We start from the raw sequence: 20,584 nt of genomic DNA, 5'->3' as shown, positions 1-20,584 counted from the left end.
TTCATCATCCCACAATGCAGAAAATTCTGTGGTTTCTACATGGTATCCCTCAGCCTCTAGGCCAATAGGTAAAGTTACTCAGATACCATTTAAACAATCTTTGCATGAGTCAAGATCTTTTCCCTGCAATGTAGTAGGGGATACTCTCTGATATCCAGTAGCATTTTTTGCTTTACAATGCACATGGAGACACAAGTTAACAATCTTTGGCAATTAATTTCTCTACTGATAGTGAAATTTCCTCCAGCAATCATATCCACCAATTTATTGTTGTTTACTATTACCACAACTTCAGTCCTTTCCCATACCATTAGATATAAAAGGGGTATTTCAATGAAGAAGACCCAATACAGCTCTTCTATCATTATTGTAAGAGCACTCTGAAAGATCAAGATCAGCAACATTCTTTGTCCCAGTTTCAGCACCACTCCCCAACCATTCTGGCAGCTAGCATGTTCCTTCAGCGTCCTGCAGAAAAAAAAAAAAAAAAACACAAACATGCCCACATTAATACCTAATTGGAGTCACACCATATGCCAGTAATTTGGTCCTTTCATTTTACCTAGGCATAAGCACTCAAAGAGTACCGTGGCATTCAAATTTAAATTTCTAAAATAAAAAGAGCATGGTTTAAATAATTTTGTGGTTTGTGAGGATAAAGTTGCCCTTTTTTAATTTATGAAAGTATTGATTTAAAGTTTCATGGGCCTGTTTCACAATACCTTACCCTTGGAAACTAAAAAAAAATTCACAATAACGGGTGTAATAAAAAAAAATTATCGTACTACAAATAAGTTAAAGAGCTAAACGACGGATTCTCAACTGAGGAATATTGAATGGTTGAGGAAAACCTAAGGAAATGCTCAGGAGAAATGAATTACAGACAAAAATTGCAGAATGATACTAACTGGCTAAAAACAATAATTAGAATGACTACTCAAGATCTAAGTAATTTATTTTAAACCGATAAGTTAATGCAGACTGAAATAGTCCAAGAATTATTGGCTGAGGCTGAGAGAGAATTGGCTGTGGTAGAAAGTAATTACAGAATGTACTTTTGGAGCATTTGGATCCAAAGCTGGTTTATGACTTGATTATTTTGCCCTCTACACATACTTCCACAGGAATTCTTTTTCAGAGAGATGATAATATCTTATAGTGGACAGTTTTTAGTGCACAAAGAGAGTAAAATTTAAATACCTATGTAAAAAATATTTATGACTTGGTTCTTAGAGGAAAAATTAAGATTCATTAATTAGTAGAAATAGACCCAGAAGAAATTGTGATTCCTTCTATAATGCTAAAACTGCCTCATTATGGGCAGAAAATGAATATTGGTAACCACCTTGCAATATTTTATGTGAGGAGATATTAGCAACAAATATCCACAAAAGATTTCAGTTTATAAAATAAGCTAAATATATTCTCTCTTGTACAGTAAATGGGACAGTAATTTCTAGAGAGACTACATTCTATAATGATGTGAATAAATCGGGAAAGGTGGGTTATGAATCAGGAATATTAAGAAAAGTGGATCAGACCACTTATGATTCAGTTTAAAAATTAGAATCATATGCTATTTTTATATTCTTCCTGATTCTCTTAATATACTTATTTATTCTCAATATGGAGACTAAGTGGTTTAAGATATTGAAACTGCTGAATTGTTTATTATGGGTATTTCAGAATTAAGTTTGCTATTCAAATACAACAAGTAATCAGAAATAGGGGCAATTCATTTTATATAACACATGTTTAGCCCATATGTCTCTACCAGATACATGAGCACAAGATAATGATGAAATTAATTAGCTGTTAATAGAAAATGAGCTGGACACTTGTCATTTTTATAAGAAACACCATGTTAACACAAAGGTTTGGAAAAAAGTCTTCTTATCACTTGCCAACAATCCAAGAAAATTGTAAGAAAGTTGTGTTTCCCTGGTGCTGTTTGTATTCTGATGTTAATTTTGCTTCCTCAAGAGGGACTGCCCAGAAGTAGAGTAGATCACTTACTCAGATGATCTCATGTGAACCTTCTTTCCATTTTAACTGGTCAAATAAAGGCTACAGCCTGTGACTGGGTGATAGAAAAGAAAGGTGTTGATGGAGGTTTTAGAGACTGGAAGAGAAAGATGTTGGAAAAGAGGTGGATGGAAGATGGATCAGAACTACATGGCCTAGAGAAGCTGCAAGTAACGAGGGATCTTATAGCTAGATAATAGATTAGTGTAGTTGTAGGTCTGACCAATCTATATGTACAGTTTATAAATATTGGAACTGAGTTGTCTGGTTTGTGCATTTGTAAGTTTGCTGCAACAAACTGGCACCCATCTTACTGCTTAGAACCTAATTAACCTGAAATAAAAGTCCACCCCACACCTCAATAAAACTGGGGCAGCAATCTAAGGCCACAGCAGAGTTTGGACTGAAAGCTTACTGAGGATGAGAGGGTCTACAAAAAGCAACAGAGAGTCCTCCTCCCCAAGCCCTAGGCAGATAGCTACCACCAGGGAGGAGTATGAGACTTGGACAGTCCTGGTGTCAGATTCCCTCAGTCTAGTGAGGAACAGGTGACCCTGGAGTGCAACTGTCTTTGAGGTAGTTTTCTGGAAGACACCATGACCTGATCCGGGCATCTACATCTGAGGGATACTTTCTATGCTTGCTTCCCAATATCTTTTCCCCTCTCTTGCCCCCTACCTCTCCACCCCACCCTCCAACCCACTTCAAAACAAGACAGAGGACAGACAGAACCAATCTCCTGACTGCTTGCACTGCAGGCTGACTGAGATCAGAGCACAGGCTGCCAGCTGCAACCCAAAAACTCGAACAAAAACAGAGCTGACTCAGAAGCACAGAAGACTTGGGTCTTTCTACAGTCAGCTCCTCCCAGCAAATAAAAAATTGGAGAGGGCTGCATTGCCCCGAATCGAACAGCAGAGGGAGATAAAGGTACAAAAGATCTGTTTCAGGTAATAACTATAAAATTGATAATAAAGATATATATACTTAAAGATTAGAAACACAATAAATACTTTTGGGGGATTTATGAGATGATGACAATTCTTCAAAAATATGGAAAAAAATTCTCAAATACATTTGAAAAGGCAAAAAACCCAGAATAGCAAAAACAATACTCAACAATTAAAAAAATAATGGCTGAGAGGATCACAATCCCTGACCTCAAGCTCTATACAGAGCAATAGTCATAAAAACTGAATGGTACTGTTATGGAGACAAACAGGTTGATCAATTAAATAGAATTGAGGACAGAAATAAAACCACACACTTATACACACTTCATCTTTGACAAAGAAGCCAAAAATATACAATGGAAAAAAGAAAGCATCTTCAAAAAATGGTGCTGGTCTAACTGGCTGTCAGAATGTAGAAAAATTAAATTAGTCCCATATTTGACACCCTGCACAAAGCTCAAGTCCAAGTGGATCAAGGACCTGAACATAAAACCAAACACACTGAATCTAAGAGAAGAAAAAATGAGAAAGAGCCTTGAACTCATTCGCACAGGGGGAAATTTCCTAAACAGAACTCCAATGGCTCCACTCTAATATCAAGAATACATAAATGGGTCCTCGTGAAACTGGAAAGATTTTGTAAGACAAAGAATATAGTCAATAAGACAAATCAGCAACCTACAGACTGAGGAAACAATCTTCTCTAACCCCACATCTGATAGAGATGTAATAACCAAAATATATAGTGAACTCAAGAAACTAACCACCAAAATACCAAACAGCCCAATAAAGATGGGGTATAGAAATAAACCAAGAATACACAACAGAAGAATCTTTTGGGTGGCTGAGAAGCAACTAAAGAAATGCTGAGAGTATTTAGTGATCAGAGAAGTGCAAATCAAAATGACCCTAAGATTCCATCTTACACCAATCAGAATGGCTAATATCAAAACTTCAGGTGACAACACATGTTGGTAAGGATGTGGAGAAAGAGAAACACTCCTCCATTGTTGGTGGGATTGCAAACTGGTACAAGCACACTGAAAATCAATTTGGAGGGTCCTCAGAAAATTGAGAATAGATCTACCTAAAGACCCAGCAATATCACTCTTGGGAATATACTCAGAAGATGCCCCACCATGCCACTGGAGTGCATGTTCTACTATGTCCATAGTGGCCTTATTTTTGACAGTCAGAAGCTAAAAACAACCCATATTTCCCACAGCAGAAGAATGGATACAGAAAACATGGTTCTTTTACACATTGGAATAGTATTCAGCCATTAAGAACAAGTGCATCCTGAGTTTTGCAGACAAATGAATAGAACTAGAAAATGTCATCCTGAATGAGGTAACTCAATCCCAAAAGACATGCATGGTATGTACTAACTAAAATGTAGCTATTAGCAAAATCAAAAAAAAAAAAAAAAAAAAAAAAAAACAAAAGACCCAAACGTACAGAATAGTTGAAAGACCCAAGTGAGGATGCTTCAGTCCCACTCAGGTGAGAAAAGAAAGCAACCACAACGCTGGAAGAAGGGAGAGAGTGAGGAAGAGAGGGAGGGAGGGAGAGAAGGAGGGACGTAAAGGGGACAGGTTGGAAATAATCTGCTATGTGGTGTGGGAAAAGGACTGAAAACCTTAGGATCAGCAGAAAGAATAGATATAGGCCACCTCGAGAGATATGATGTTTGGAAGATCCTCCAGAATGTAACAGAGCCCTGGGAGGTAAGAAAACTGTAGGAAGGTGGACAAGGAGGAGAATAAAATCTTGAGTGTAAAAATAAAATAAGAAATAAATAAGTATTTTTTTAATGTAGGAGAGTTAGTTTTCTTAAAGGTCGTAGCTTTTGGTAGGCACGCTACTCTCCAATAGAGAGACACATGCCCAGAATAACTGACAGCAAAAATAAAAATGTATGTGGCATTAAATAAAAAGGTAAAATAGGACAAGAATTTCTGCAAGAATAGTGGAGATGGATCAGTAATTAATAAAAGGAAAGATTAGTTAGAAGAGAATATAGTCTAGTTTTTAGCTAGTAGAAATAAAACTGCTATGACCACAGTGGGACGTGTATCCTTATTATATGTTGCAGCATCTTTCCAGTATATGGTCAATTTTGGAGAAGGTATACTCTTTTGTCTTAGGATGAAATATTCTATATTCATCTGTTAAATCTATTTTGTTCATAACTTCTGTTAATTTCACTGCGTCTCTGTTCAGTTTCTGCTTCCATGATCTGTCCATTGATGAGAGTGGGGTGGTGAAGTCTCCCACTTTTGCTGTGTGTGCTGTAATATATATACCTATAACTTTAATAGAGTGGTTATTATGAATGTGAATGCCCTTATATTTACAGCATCGATATTTAGGATTGAATGTTCATCTTGATAGATTTTTTTCCTTTGAGTGAAAAGTTCCTTCCTTTTCTTTTTTGATAACTTTTGTTTGAAAATCTATTTTATTCAATATTAGGATGGCTACTTCAGCTTGTTTCTTGGGGCCATTTGCTTGTCAAGTTTTTCCCAACCTTTTACACTGAGGCAGTGTCTATTTGATAGGAGACAGTTTCCACTAGAGAACTTTTACAGCTGATAAACAACTTCAACAAGGTGATTGGATAGAAAGTTAACTCAAACAAATCAGTAGCCTCCTTCTACTGGAAGGACAAACAGGCTGAGAAAGAAATTAGAGAACACACTTCACAATAGTCACAAAGAATAAAAAATACCTTGGTGTGACCCTAACCAGACAAGTGTATTATCATATGACAAGAACTTTAAGTCTCTGAAAAAGGAACATGAAAACCTCGGGAGAAGGAAAGATCTCCCATCCTCATGGATTGGAAGGATCAACATAGTAAAAATGACCATCTTCCCTATGGCAGTCTACAGATTAAATGCAATCCCAATCAAAATTTCAACTCAATTCTTCATAGAGTTAAAAAGAGCAATTTACAAATTCATTTGGAATGATAAAAAAAAAAAACCCAATATAGCAAAAACTATTCACAACAATAAAAAAACTTCCCGGTGAAATTACGATCCCTGACCTCAAGCTGTATTACGGATATATTGTGGTAAAAACTGCATGATATTGGTACAGAGAACAGCAGGTAGATCAATGGATTAGAATTGAAGAGCCTGAAATGAACCCACACATATATGGACATATATGGTCATTTAATCTTTAACAAAAGAGCTAAAATCATTCAATGGAAAAAGGACAGCCTCTTCAACAAATCGTGTTGATTCAACTGGCAGTCAGCATGCAGAAGAATGCAAATCATTCCTTTTTTATCTCTTTGTACAAAGCTCAGATCCAAGTGGATCAAAGATCTCCACATATAACCAGGTACACTGAAACTAATAGAGCAGAAAGTGAGAAAGATGTTAGAGCACGCAGGCACTGGTGAAAATTACATAAACAGAACACCAATGGCTTATGTTGTAAGATCAAAGATCAACAAATGGGACCTTATGAAATTTCAAAGCTTCTGTAAGGCAAAGGACACTGTCAAAAGGACAAATAGAAACCAACAGATTGGAAAAGATCTTTATCAGTTCTACATCTAATAGATAGCTAGTATCCAATATATACAAAGAATTCAAAAAGTTAGGCTTTAGGGAATCAAATAATCCTATTAAAAATAAAGTACAGAGATAAGCAAAGAATTCTCAAATGAGAAATATGCAATGGCTGAGAAGCACCTAAAGAAATTCTCAACATGCCTAGACATCAGAGAAATGCAAATTAAAATAACCTGATTTCACCTCACACCAGTCAAAATGGCTAAGATCAAAATGGTGCAGGCAGTCTGGAAATCAGTCTGGAAGTTTCTCATAAATTGGACATAGTAGTACCTGAGGACCCATTTATATTAGTTCTGTACATATACATACCGACAAGAGCTTCATGTCCTAACAAGCACACATGCACAACCCTGTATATAACAGCCTTATTTATAATAGCCAGAAGCTGGAAAGAACCCAGATGTTCTTCAACAGAGAAATGAATATAGAAATTGTGGTACATATACACAATAAAGTACTACTCAGCTATAAAAAAAAAAAAAAAAACAATGACTCCATGAAATTTCTAGGCAAATGGATGGAACTTGAAGCTATCATCCTGAGTGAGGTAACCCAGTCACAAAAGAACACTCATGGTATGTACTCACTTATAAGTGTATACTAGCCCAAATGCTCATAATACCCAAGAAACTTCACAGAACTTAGGAAGCTCAAAGAGAAGAAAGGCCAGAAAGTAAATGCCTCAGTCTTTCTTAGAAGTAACAACAAAACGTTCATAAGAGAAAATAAAAGGACAAATAAAGGAGCAGGGATTGGAGAAAAGATCATTCAGAGACTGCCTTACCTGGGTATATACCCCAGATGTGCCAAATAAACCCAAGCACTGTTGCTGATGCCAAGTAGTGCTTACTGGCAAGAACCTGATATGGATGCCTCCTAAGAGGCTCTGCCAGAGCCATACTGATACAGAGGTGGATGCTTGCTGCTAACCATCAGACTGAACACTGAAACCCCAATGAAGAAACTAGATAAAGGACTGAAGGAGCTGAAAGGGTCTGAAACCTATGGGAAGACCAAAATTATCAACTAACTATACCCACTACAGCTCCCATATACTAAAACACCAACCAAGGAGTTCACATGGAGAGACTCTTGGCCTAAGGTACACATGCAGCAGAAGATAACATTTTCTGACATCAATAGGAGGAGAGGTCTTTGGTCCAGCTTGTTTTTCTAGTGTAGAGGAACACCAAGTTGCTGATTTGGAAGAGGGTGTTTGAGAGAGGGGGCACCTTCATGGAGGCAATGTGAGGGGAGGGAGGATAGGATTGTGGGGAAATGACAACATCTGAAATGTAAATGCAGAGAATTTCCAATAAAAATTTTGGGGGGAAAAATACAAAAAGAAATCGTCAATATTATCTATGAATCTGAAAGCTACAGTGAAAACCATTCTGACAAAACAAGGTCATTAGTCTAATAACAACCTAAATATTCTGGGAGTCACCAACCACTTTCTGAGTGGATTTAAGGCTCACTCTACAAGATAGAATTCATACTTGAAACTATTTCAAGAAGCAAGACCCATAGATACTATGAGAAAGCCAACTACTATAACTTTAAAAAACATAGTACCTAACAGACTCCTAAAGAAGAAAGTTGGTTTTATTTTTTTAACTGAATGACATTTAACATAGTGACCCAAAATGGCTCAGAGTGAAGAGACCAAGATGACTAAGATATTGCAGACTATTTAGTACTAAGTCAGACTTGTTTTCACAACCTCACCCTCTAAGAGTCTGGAGTCACTGAAAAACGGGAACCAATAGGATTGTAAGAGCCAAAGTTGAGAGAGGTGAGCAACAGCATGTATGAACTCAGAGATGTCAGAATAAATACAAGACATCTGGACATTCAAGCTATACAAAAAATGCCAGTGAGTATGTGTTGGTTGGGGATGATCAGTCTGTGTCACCACTAGCTGAGGATCTATTATTAATTGAAAGCTTCTAGAAATAGGAACTTGATTTTCTTTCAAAGTGTGTTCCCAATTAGGTAAAATACTACATACCCAAAAGTATGTACAGGACATGATGGGTTAAAAAAAAATGAGAATGAGAAGTTGGTGGTTGTGGAGTGAAAGGTTGATTTGTGAGAAGTTAACGCAGAGGTGAATGTAATCAAAATGTGATTTATGAAATTCAAGGAATTAACAAAAACACATTGGAAAGGATCCCCTCTCTATAAGTGATTTATTTCTTGCATTATAGGAGTGGAACAGCCACCAGGAAAAGGATAAACTGAGAAGAAACAACCATTTATTCACGTGTAAAATGATGCTGCTATTAAAGGAACATACAGAACTTACTTATCCAACATAAGGTGTCGGGATTCAGGGGAATACAGGTTAATGTGTGTCACCACAAATTACTTCTTACTTATGTGTCATACACTGCCAAGAGTCTGTCTCACTAGAGTTCAGTGAATTATAAAAACAAACTTTTCTGAACTTCATGCAATAAAAAGATGATGACATTATTGACCAGATCTTTGTTTATTTTGTTTGTTTCTGGTTAGAGTAGGTTTGGAAACATAGGGCAAAGTCGGTAAATGTGGGAGTTACATGTGAATGGAATGTTTCTGTTCAGGGAAAGAGGTGAGGTTCAAGTCCTTCTGCACCATCTTTAGTCTCTGGTTTCATTGACGTTATGAACCTACAAAGTCCGGTTTCTCATTCACAAGTGGAAATAATCTTTCCTTAGAATAGAAAGTTGAGGAGCTAGAGAGATGGCTCAGCGGATAAGAGCACTGGCTGCTCTTCCAGAGGTCCTGAGTTCAAATCCCAGCAACCACATGGTGGGTCACAACCATCTGTAATGGGATCTATGCCCTATTCTGGTGAGTCTGAAGACAGCTACAGGGTACTCATATATAATAAATAAACAAATCTTTAAAATGTGTGTCAAGCACTGTTAGGTTCATTAAAAAAAAAAAAAAAAAACAAGATAAAAAGGGAGAATTTCTACCCCAGAGAAAGCATTTAAATAAAAAAAGAAAGTTGAACACGCATAAAAGAGTAAATGAGTAAAAATTGACTGAACCACCTCAGGAATATGTAACATCTTTACAGAAGAAGCCTTTGGCTAAACATTGTCATTACCATTAATATAATACCCATCATTCTTCTAGTAATCAAGTTTCTTTGATAACTTTCCCCAGGCATTCAATTCTTTACACCTTGCTTTTTTTTTTTATAGGAACAGGTTTAATCCTTAAAAAGAAATAACAGCAATACCTCTGGAGATGTTTTAAAGTCTAGAAGGTACACTTCTCTAAAAGCTTTTTTACCCCACAGAAAGACTGAGGCTTTCACTTTTTGGTCTTTGTTTTTCTTGAGCTTTATATGGCCTGTGAGTTGCTTTGGGGGTATTTGGAGCTTCTGGGTACTAGCATCCAATTATCAGTGACTGCATATTATGTCTGTTCTTCTGTGACTGGGTTACCTCACTCAGGATGTTATTCTCCAGATGCATCCATTTTCCTAGGAGTTTCATAAAGTCATTGTTTCTAATAGCTGAGTAGTACTCCATTGTGTAAATGTACCACAATTTTTGTATCCATTCATCTACTGAAGGACATCTGGGTTCTTTCCAGCTTCTGGCTATTATAAATAGGGCTGCTATGAACTTTGTGGTGCATGTGTCCTTATTGTATGTTGGAGTATCTCTGGGGTATATGCCCAGAAGTGGAATAACTGTGTCTTCAAGAAGGACTATGTCCAATTTTCTGAGGAACCGCCAAACTGAATTCCAGAGTGGTTGTACCAGCTTACAATCCCACCAACAGTGGAGGAATGATCCTCTTTCTCTGAATCCTCACCAGCATCTGCTGTCATAAAATGTTTTTGATCTTAGACATTGTGACTGGTGTGAGGTGGAATTTCAGGGTTGTTTTGATTTGCATTTCCCTGGTGACTAGGGATGTCAAGCACTTCCTTAGATGTTTCTCAACTATTCAATATTCCTCAATTGAGAATTCTTTGTTTAGCTCTGTACCCCATTTTAAATAGGATTGTTTGATTCTCTGGAGTCTAACTTATTGAGTTCTTTGTATATATTGGATAGTAGACCTCTATCAGATGTGGAATTGGTAAAGATCTTTTCTCAATTTGTTGGCTGCCGTTTTGGGGTTTTTTTTTTTTTTTTTTTGCACTGTCCTTAGCCTTACAGAAACTTTGCAATCTCATTAAGTCCCATTTCTCAATCCTTGTCTTAGAGCACAAGCCATTGGTGTTCTGTTCAGGAAAATTTCCCCTGTGACTATGTGTTCTAAGGTTTTCCCTGCTTTCTCTTCTAGTAGTTTCAGTGTACCTGGTTTAATGTGGAGATCTTTGATCCACTTGCACTTGAGCTTTGTACAAGGAGATAAGAAAGGGTCTATTTTCATTCTTCTGCATGCTGAGTGCCAGTTGATCCTACACCAAAGCTTTTTTATATTGTCTTCTGCTTAGTTATGGTGATCCCAGTTCACCTCTGAAATAGTGGGACATAGAGAATCTTAGTACTTTGAGAAGCTGTGGTAAAGCCAGAGGAAGTACCAAAAAACATGAGATCATCACATTGAATCCTGAGTTAGTCAAACTATAAGCTGTTAGACACTGGCTGTCCTTCTTTTAAACCATTACAGATAGAAAAATACAGTATATTCTATCTTCTACTGTTGGGTTCCACAGTACTAAAAGCCACACAGTCTTCTCTATATGACAACACTATGTTTTCTTACTTAAAAATGTGCTACTAATAAATGAGAGTTTTTGCTTTAGTTATGTGGCTCCAAGCATAATGTAGGGGAATGCCAGGGTGATGAGCTGGGAGTGGGTTGGAAGTAGGGGGAGCATCCTCAAAGAAGCAGGAGAAGAAGGTTTGGGAGAAGAGGAAACTAGGAAAGGGGGTAGCATTTAAAATGTAAATCATAAAATATCCAATAAAAATCAAAAACTACATGGAACAGGGAAAAATAGAAAATTATAAACACATTTAAATCTTAAGTAAATAAGTTAAAAGTATGGTTAAAGCAAGTTCCAAAGCATCAAGAATAGTGTTCTGGCTAGTTTAATGTCAACTTGGCACAAACTAGGGTCATTTGAGAGAGCCTCAACTGAGAAAATGCCTCAATAAAACTGGCTCTGGGAAAGCTTGTAGGGTATTTTCTTAATCAGTGATTGATGTGGGAGAGCCAGTCCATTGAGGAAGGGGCTGCCTCTGAGATGGTGGTCCTCAGTTCTATAAGAAAGCAGAATGAGCACACATGGAGAGCCAGGCAGGAAGCAACACCCTCCATGCCTTTGCCTCAGCTCCTGTATTCAGGATTTTCCCCCATTTGAGTCCCTGCCTTTGACTGTCCTCAGTGGACTTTGGTTCCAGACATGCCAGCCAAATAAATCCTCCTCCCCCCCCCCACACACACACAAATAGAAACATTCAGATTGTAATGTGTACATATGATGGGAGGAAAGAAAATAGGAACGTTGAGTTTGAGGCTATCCTGAACTACATAGGGAGACAAAAAACATCAGTAAAACATAAATTCCTACATAAACACAAACCTGAAAATAGAGACTTTTCATTTATTTGAAAGTTAATTAAAACGAGTGTGTCTCCTAGGAAATGCTACATCCATTGTTTCAACAAAGCTTCTCTCCAAACTCAATGTAGAGTACAACAGCAATAGATCCACTTACACTGGAATTGGAAGGCTCAGGAGGTCTCAGCCCTACCCAAAGAACAACAGGAAACTAAAGAAAGTTGACAGCTGCAAAAACAGTTTTTCCAAGGTAGAGCATAATTGGCTATCCAATTTTAAATGGTCAGTCCTGAAAACATGCAAACAATTATCACTGTACAGATAAATGTTTGTTGTACTTATATCTCTAGGAATATATATATATTTTATATATATATATATATATATATATATATATATATATATATAAACACCCATTAAAGAGAAAAGAGGTCATGTATTAAGAAAAATTGAGGAATGAGAGGTTTAGGATGAGGAAAAAAAGGGAAAAAACATAATGATACTATAAATCTCAAAAAAATAAAATAATTTTTAAAGATTAAAGTATTTTCAAGAAATATTAATATTGTAAACATTTTATTGTTCATATTTATCAACAATATTTGGTCATAGACCACTCAAGAAAATTAAGGTGAAATCTCTAATGGGCACCACACAAAGTAAATGAAGTTTTTGTTTGTCTTATTATTGCAGCAAAGTCTACTTGGAAGAGAGATTAAACAATGTTTGATTAATCAAATGTCCCAAAGTGCAGCGTGTTGGTCCATAACAGCACTATAAAAATTCTGCCCCTGATCATAGCTCTGTCAGTAAGAAGCATCCATGGATCCAGTCCTGATCCTGGTGCTCAGTCTCTCCTGTCTGCTTCTCCTCTCACTCTGGAGACAGAGCTCTGGGGTAGGAAAGCTCCCTCCTGGCCCCACTCCTCTTCCAATTATTGGCAATTTTCTCCACATAAATGTGAAGGAAATTCACAAATCCTTCACCAAGGTAAGTATGACTTATACTCTTCCAGTATTTTTTGCCTGGGGAAATATATGTCATGCTGCTTTCAATGAAAGTCTGTTACTGAAGGCGATATTATGTTGTAAATGTTCATTAAGTAAAAGTGATAATGTTTGTGTCTTTTCTGTCTTTTGCCTCTAATCCTGGTTAGGAAATTAGTGAGGAATGAGGTTACAGGTTGAAGAACAGACATGTCATTGTATTTTATAGTATGGTCACAGAATTTCAAAGTTATGTTTATTCAAATCCTCGTTTTCCGAACATTTTCTTTTATTTTTGGCCGAAGGTAAAGACTTTTGAATATTTCATTCAATTAGTCAGAAGTTTAGATGTTCATTGTTCTTAGATTAGAGTGTGGTGCTTAACTCAAGGACTAACTCATGACTGATATGAAGTAAAACCTATGGACAGAAGCTCACACAGGAAATGAAAGTCACAATGTGCCATAATATATGCGGTATCTTTCCAATCTATTTTTATTACTTACAAGACCTGTCTCTTGGGCCAAGAACAGTTCATGATGAGAATGTCTTTTCTCCACAAGTGCTGCATTTTGTAGTGCAGTTGCTATGATGCCTGCTTTCTGTAATTTTGTGACAATTGTCGAGAAACAGAGTCTCCTTCATTACTAGTGACTGAAGATTTTAGGTTTTTGTGTCACAGGGTTCTGCAGTTGCCACAGGACAAGTTTCACATCTGTTCCTGCATCCGTCATATGACTACTGGTGTCTATTTCTGTGTGACATGGGCATGAACATCCAACAGTAAATACGAAGAGTGCTTATTTTGCATCTTTACTTGTTGGCAATAGGGACCTGAGAATGAAAGTAAAATTACCTATCTTCATTTTCTCTGTGTAAAAAGATGAAGAGAGCTACCTAATATCATAGTGTGACAGTTTACTGCCATCAGTGTGTCAGCTGTCTGGATGGTTTCTTGTCACACTATATGTCATCCACATATGATAAATCCTAAAAATTCAAGGTATATGCACTTCAAACTGAGTCTTTCTAGATAGGAATATCATAGCAGTAATATTACCAGTCTTAAAGTGTTTCAAACCTTTGAGAATAAAGTGACATTTGTCTAATATTTCTATTTTCTTCCTATTTCTAGTTATCAAAAGTTTATGGCCCTGTGTACACTCTGTACTTGGGCAGGAAGCCAACTGTGGTGTTGCACGGCTATGAGGCCGTGAAAGAAGCTCTGGTTGACCATGGGGAGGAGTTTGCTGGAAGAGGAAAGGTCCAAATTTTTGATAAAGCTAGTAATGGGATGGGTAAGTGCACATGTACTTATCTGTGCAGTGCCAGTGAGCTAGAGGATGGGAAGCAGAGGCCATGCTTGCTCCTCGGGTACAGTTCGTGACTCTATGGCCACCTGAGTCCTCCTCCTCCTCGTCCTTTTTCCTCCTCCTCCTCTTCCTCCTCCTCCTCCTCCTTGTCCTCTTTCTCTTTTTCTTCCTCTTCTTCTTCCTCTTCCTCCTCCTTGTCCTCTTCCTCCTCCTTGTCCTCTTCCTCTCCCTCTTCCTCTTCCTCTTCTTCCTCTGCCTCTTCCTTTCCCTCTTCCTCTTCCTCTTCCTCTTCTTCTTCCTTTTTCTCTGCCTGTTCCTCTCCCTCTCCCTCTTTCTCTGCCACTTTCTCTCCCTCTTCCTCTTCCTCTTCTTCCTCTTCCTCCTCCTCCTCCTCCTCCTCCTCCTCCTCCTCCTCCTCCCCCTCCTCCTCCTCCTCCTCCTCCTCTTCTTCTTCTTCTTCTTCTTCTTCTTCTTCTTCTTCTTCTTCTTCTTCTTCTTCTTCTTCTTCTCCTTCTCCTCCTTCTCCTTCTCCTTCTCCTTCTCCTTCTCCTTCTCCTTCTCCTTCTCCTTCTCCTTCTCCTTCTCCTTCTCCTTCTCCTTCTCCTTCTCCTTCTCCTTCTCCTTCTTCTTCTCCTTCTTCTTCTTCTTCTTCTTCTTCTTCTTCTTCTTCTTCTTCTTATCTCTGGGATATACTTTCTACTATATGTTATTATTTTTTATCTTATAAAAAGGTTTTTGTTGCATTGTTGGATTATAAATCGAAGACTGAGGAATTTACAATGAGTGTATACATGCTGAAGAGACAGAGAACCTGGTAGCTACTCAATTTGTGAAACTGGATTCTTGGTAGTACCAAGCCTGTGCTATGTCTCTTTAATTTCTCTAGAGAGCTGTTTTAGTCAGGCAAAATAAACTGTTCAAAATATTCAAGCTCATTGACCTGAGTCTCATCTTGTTCTTCTACGTGTTCATCCCAAGTTTCAGGTTTCCACTCTTTCATGACATTCAATATGTTACTTTAATTGAAGATAAACTTTGAGGATAAGGCATAAACCTGCATTGTAAGTCAAGCACAAACAGGTATTTTGTTTTGGTTTGCTTTGATTTATCTTGGTTTTTGGCAATATTGGCTTTGTAGTTGCTAGAACGAAGTGTCTCTCTCAAGGTACACATAGGATCTCTCAGAATATATAGGCCCATCTGGACCTGATAAATTGCATCTGAGCTCATTTTCTTCCTTTGGGACTCTATTCAAAGACTCTAAATTCAACTATCCAGTATCATTATTCTCCTTAACTTTCCAGAAATGCTCAAAATCATTTTGTAGAAAGTTTTCAAATTTCTTGCCCCTCACAAGGGCTTGATTCAGAATATTAAGTGTATTTATATTGCTTACTTCATTAATCAGTTCACACCATGGATTATCAGTGATCTCCATAAAACCAGGCAATTATTGGCAACTTTTATGGCAATCAGATTAGGAAGAGTGTTTCATACACTATCAAGCACATTAGAGAAATCCATTCTTATAACCACTTCACTAGTACCATTCCACTTCTGCTACTCAAACGGGTATAAAACAGCTGTCTCGACAGTGTTAGGAATCATACAATATATATTGCAAAAGGGAATTTAAGAGAATGATGAAAACAGTAAGGGGTTGGTAGTCTAACAGTGGCCATCTGCATATGGGCAAGAGAGAACTCTAGCTATTTAATCCAAAAGACTAGTTGGCAAAGCAATTAAAGAAAAAAAACTGTGTTGATGGACTAGAATTTCCCTAATAAGCTGCTAGTAGTCACTGCATATTAAAGACCAAAGAAGCTATAGTTTGAAACCCACAAAGATTGGTAGCATTATCTAACTTGAGGATTTACCTTCCCACCTCAGTTACTCCTCTCTGGTAATGCCCTTATAAGGTCTTCCAGAGACTTTATAATAATTTGACTCTATATCCTATCATGCTGACAATGAAGACCAATCACCACATTGTTCTTCCAGTGTTCCCTATAGTCACAAATGCTGTATTCTGAATGTATTTCACTGTGTCTTGCAATGCTTCATTTACTGAAATTCTTCATCCTAAGATTTTAAAAGGGTAGAATTGTCAATAACTATTGTGTTTAAAATTTGGGCCTTTTGAAGTTACCAAGATTAGATTATATCATTAGTGTGAGTCTCAGCAACTCTGTAAAAAGGAGAAAGACTAGAAGAGAAACAAACATACTACTTTTGTTTAATCAGCTCCCAATCATAGATTCTATAGATTATCCACGTTTATTGTTTTGTTTTGGAAAAGATGTTGTTTATAACTCACCCTGCCCAGAATTCCTATGCATCTGATTCCCAAGTACTGGGTTTACGAATATGCATGGCCACACCCAGCTTACAGTAAATATTTCTTGATTCTTTAATGTTTTTCTACTCTTGTTGTCACTACACAAACCTAAAATTGCAACTTCAGACACTACACAGTCCAGGTTTCTTGGTTTTTTATACTAATTTCAATGAACTTTTGAAAGAATAAATCTATCACACACTTGATTTCCTTGTCCTAATGACTTGTCCATTGTGTTGAATAGAAAATATTTATTTTGAATGAAGCCTCTAGGCCTCCAGTGATAAGTGTCCTGTCTTCTTTGCTTGCTACTTTTTCCATAACCCTATCCTATACTGGGCCACTAGAGGAAGCCTTTATCTCTTTACTGCAACCTTTTGACATAATATTATTTTACCCTCCCTCTGCTAGAATCACAATTTACAGTTTCAATTTTTTCTCTCAATTAATTTATTCATTTTACATTTTCATCACTGCCCCTTCCTGTTTTCCCTCTTCCAATCCTCTCTCTTGTTTCCCCCTCCTACCAATTATAATCCCCCCCAACACAACAAGTCTCTGCAGGGTTAGGGTCATACTGATGCCAGACAACGCAGAGTTGGGAAACAGAGCAAGAGACTCTGGGGAAGAATATGGTGGATCCAAACAAAGAAGCACTTCATGTTAAGCTACTTAGAGTACCAAAGGTATTCCTAAGGTCTTCAGGAGGAGACATGTGTTTACTGTATCTGTAAGAGGTAAGAACTAGGCACATTGAAAGAATTCCCAGAATGCTGGTGTGGTGGCTCAGTGGTTAAGATTGCTTGTTTACTCATTCAGAAGACAGTAGTTTGATTCTAAGTGCACATATTAGGTAGGTTCCAAATAGGTGTTAATGACAGCTTCAAATGATTTGACATCCTATTCTGGCTCCCTTGGGCACCAATAGAGGTAGAATACAAGCACAGAGACACATAAATTAAAATTTTAAAACTCAAAAAAGAATCTCCAGAGAATCATTGGGAAGTGGGAGTAAACAGTCACTTTCTATCTGACCTCCAGCAAGCAGCACAATGTATCCAGCAGACACTCTGAAAATACAGTCAATCATAATCAACCTAGCATCAGTCAAGTCTTATTTAATAAAATAACATGACCCTATAAGTCTTTTCTTTTTTTTTCTTTTTTTTTTTTTTTAGGCATTGTGTTTAGCAGTGGAAATATGTGGAAATACACGAGGCGTTTCGCACTCATAACTCTGCGGAACTTGGGCATGGGGAAAAGGACCATTGAGGAACGTGTTCAAGAGGAAGCACAGTGCCTTGTGGAGGAACTGAGGAAAACCAATGGTAAGTGCAGGTTTAGAATCTGACATTTACTTCTTGATCTAGCTTTGGGATATAAGTAATGTTTTTCCTATCCCATTTTACTTTTTCTAATGAGGTGTATAGGTCTCATGTTAATGTTCCAATGTATTGCCAAACCATGCATTCCCTTAGCATAAATGTAGCACAAAATTTCTAAAGCATCTTAACGTATTAACAGGAGCAAAGCATCTTCTATGTATATTTTAATGATATTTTACATTTTTTTCCAATTTTTTCAGGCTCACCCTGTGATCCCACCTTCATCCTGAGCTGTGCTCCCTGCAATGTCATCTGCTCTATTATTTTTCAAGATCGTTTTGATTATAAACATCAGGATCTTCTTAACTTGATGAAAAAACTGAATGAAAATACCAGGATTGTGAGCTCCCCCTGGTTTCAGGTGAAACTATGATCCTTTCTTTCTGAGAACACACTTAGGCTCTTTCTTACTCACAGGTCAGATTGCACAGGGACCAAGTAATGAGGTGACCAGACATCAGAGTTTTGACCAATGTATTAGAGAATGAATATTTGGAAGGAATTTCTAAACCTTTTGCTATACAAATAGAAAACCAGAAGGGCCAACGCCAGAATGGCTTTAGCCTGCTAGCTTCCTACCCAATAATTTCACCATTAACTTCCAGAGGAATGTTTTGATCAAGTATTGTATTCACTTCTAGAAAGCTGGTAAATCAATCATAGGTAAATCTGTTGTCCTCTTTTCAAAAATTACACACATCTTCATCATATTACCAGGAAGGAATATCTTAATATAGAAAGACTATTCTCTTTTTTTTTTTATTTTATTTTTTAAACGACTTTATTTTGCAAAACAAAGATAAATGTACAGATTTTAAACATTTTTTGCTTAAAATTATACATTTTTGTCAGTACTGTTTTTTCAGACATTCAAATAAATTTTACATAAAGCCATGTGAATATGTTTTTTAGTCAGTACTTGATTTTTTTCAAGGGCTTGACAGTATGCATTGAAAACCTACTAGTTGCAATAAGCGTAAAGTACATGCAAAACAAAATGCAACATGGAAATAGTCAAAGTCTTCTTGTTTTGTGAATATATGTATAGTTTTTGTTTTCTTTATTTCTTGGACTTCATACAGTCTGTGAGTTGTTTCTGGGGGAGTGCAAGCCTCTGGGGTTAGCATCTCACTATCAGTGACTGCATATTATGTCTGTTCTTTTGTGACTGGGTTATCTCACTCAGGATGATCTTCTCTAGATGCAGCCATTTTCTTAAGAATTTGGTTAAGTCATTGTTTCTGGTGGCTGAGTAGTATTCCATTGTGTATATGTACCACAATTTTTGTATCCATTCGTCTTCTGAAGGACATCTGGGTTTCTTCCAGCTTCTGGCTATTATAAATAGAGCCGCTATGAACATTGTGGTGCATATATCTTTGTTGTGTATTAAAGTGTCTCTGGGGTATATGCCCAGAAGTGGAATAGCTGGGTCTTCAGGTAGTACTATATCCAATTTTCTGAGGTATCGCCAGACAGATTTCCAGAGTGGTTGTATTAGCTTGCAACCCCACCAACAGTGGAGAAGTGTTCCTCTTTCTCCGCAGCCTCGACAGCATCTGCTGTCATCTGAGTTTTGGATCTTGGCCAATCTGACTGGTGTGAGGTGGAATCTTAGGGTTGTTTTGATTTGCATTTCCCTGATGGCTAAGGATGTGGAGCACTTCCTCAGATGTTTCTCGGCCATTCGGTGTTCCTCAACTGAAAATGATTTGTTTAGCTCTGTACCCCATTTTTTAATAGGGTTATTTGATTCTCTGGTGTCTAGCTTTTTGAGTTCCTTGTACACCTTGGATATTAGGCCTCTATCTGATGTGGTGTTGGTAAAGATCTTTTCCCATTCTGTTGGTTGCCGTTTTGTTTTCTTGACGATGTCCTTAGCCTTACAGAAACTTTGCAATCTCATTAAGTCCCATTTGTTAATCTTTGACCTTAGAGCTTGAGCCATTGGTGTTTTGTTCAGGAAATTTTCTCCTGTGCCTATGTGTTCTAAGGTTTTCCCTACTTTCTCATCTAATAGTTTCAGTGTATCTGGTTTAATGTGGAGATCTTTAATCCACTTACACTTGAGCTTTGTACAAGGAGATAAGAACGGGGAAAGACTATTCTCTTAAAGGAGGAAAAATATGTGTGACAATGAGAGCTGCCAGGAAGAAGTTACTTCAGAGGCTTAGTGCATCAACTAGAATTCTCATTGATGGGGTGAGAGGAAGAAGTAACAAGGTGTATGATTTAACTCTCTGTGGATCATAAACATCCTCTCAGAGTTGTCTTCAGCTGAATTGGCCTTTTATGCAAACTGAATAAAAAATGACTGTGTGCAAAACCCCACAAGTTTTGGTATATAATTTATTTTAAGGCATTTACTCTTTGGCATAAAAAGGTGCTTGGTAGGAATAAAATCTTCGGGTACTAAATTACTTCTATAAATTAAGTCACCCAACCATTTTAACTTCTTCTGTAGAGGA

At 37.3% G+C, this 20,584-nt stretch overlaps 1 protein-coding gene across 2 annotated transcripts in view; it reads left to right on the top strand.

The window, feature by feature from the left end:
* Nucleotides 1-12,916: 12,916 nt before the first annotated feature.
* Nucleotides 12,917-20,584, top strand: part of LOC308417124 (cytochrome P450 2C37-like) — a gene marked incomplete at both ends in the record, with an annotated part of 33,969 nt that continues 26,301 nt past the window's right edge. For both annotated transcript variants that reach the window (XM_080912251.1, XM_080912250.1), the window contains 4 exons: nt 12,917-13,084; nt 14,216-14,378; nt 17,910-18,059; nt 18,317-18,477. In XM_080912251.1, coding sequence (XP_080768377.1) covers nt 12,917-13,084; nt 14,216-14,378; nt 17,910-18,059; nt 18,317-18,477 — 642 coding nt within the window. The remainder of the gene's footprint in view (nt 13,085-14,215; nt 14,379-17,909; nt 18,060-18,316; nt 18,478-20,584) is intronic.

This window comes from Micromys minutus (assembly GCF_963924665.1).
Source record: "Micromys minutus genome assembly, chromosome: 2".
In the NCBI taxonomy this organism is placed as follows: Eukaryota; Metazoa; Chordata; class Mammalia; order Rodentia; family Muridae; genus Micromys; species Micromys minutus.
This window is presented reverse-complemented; position numbering and strand designations above follow the sequence as displayed.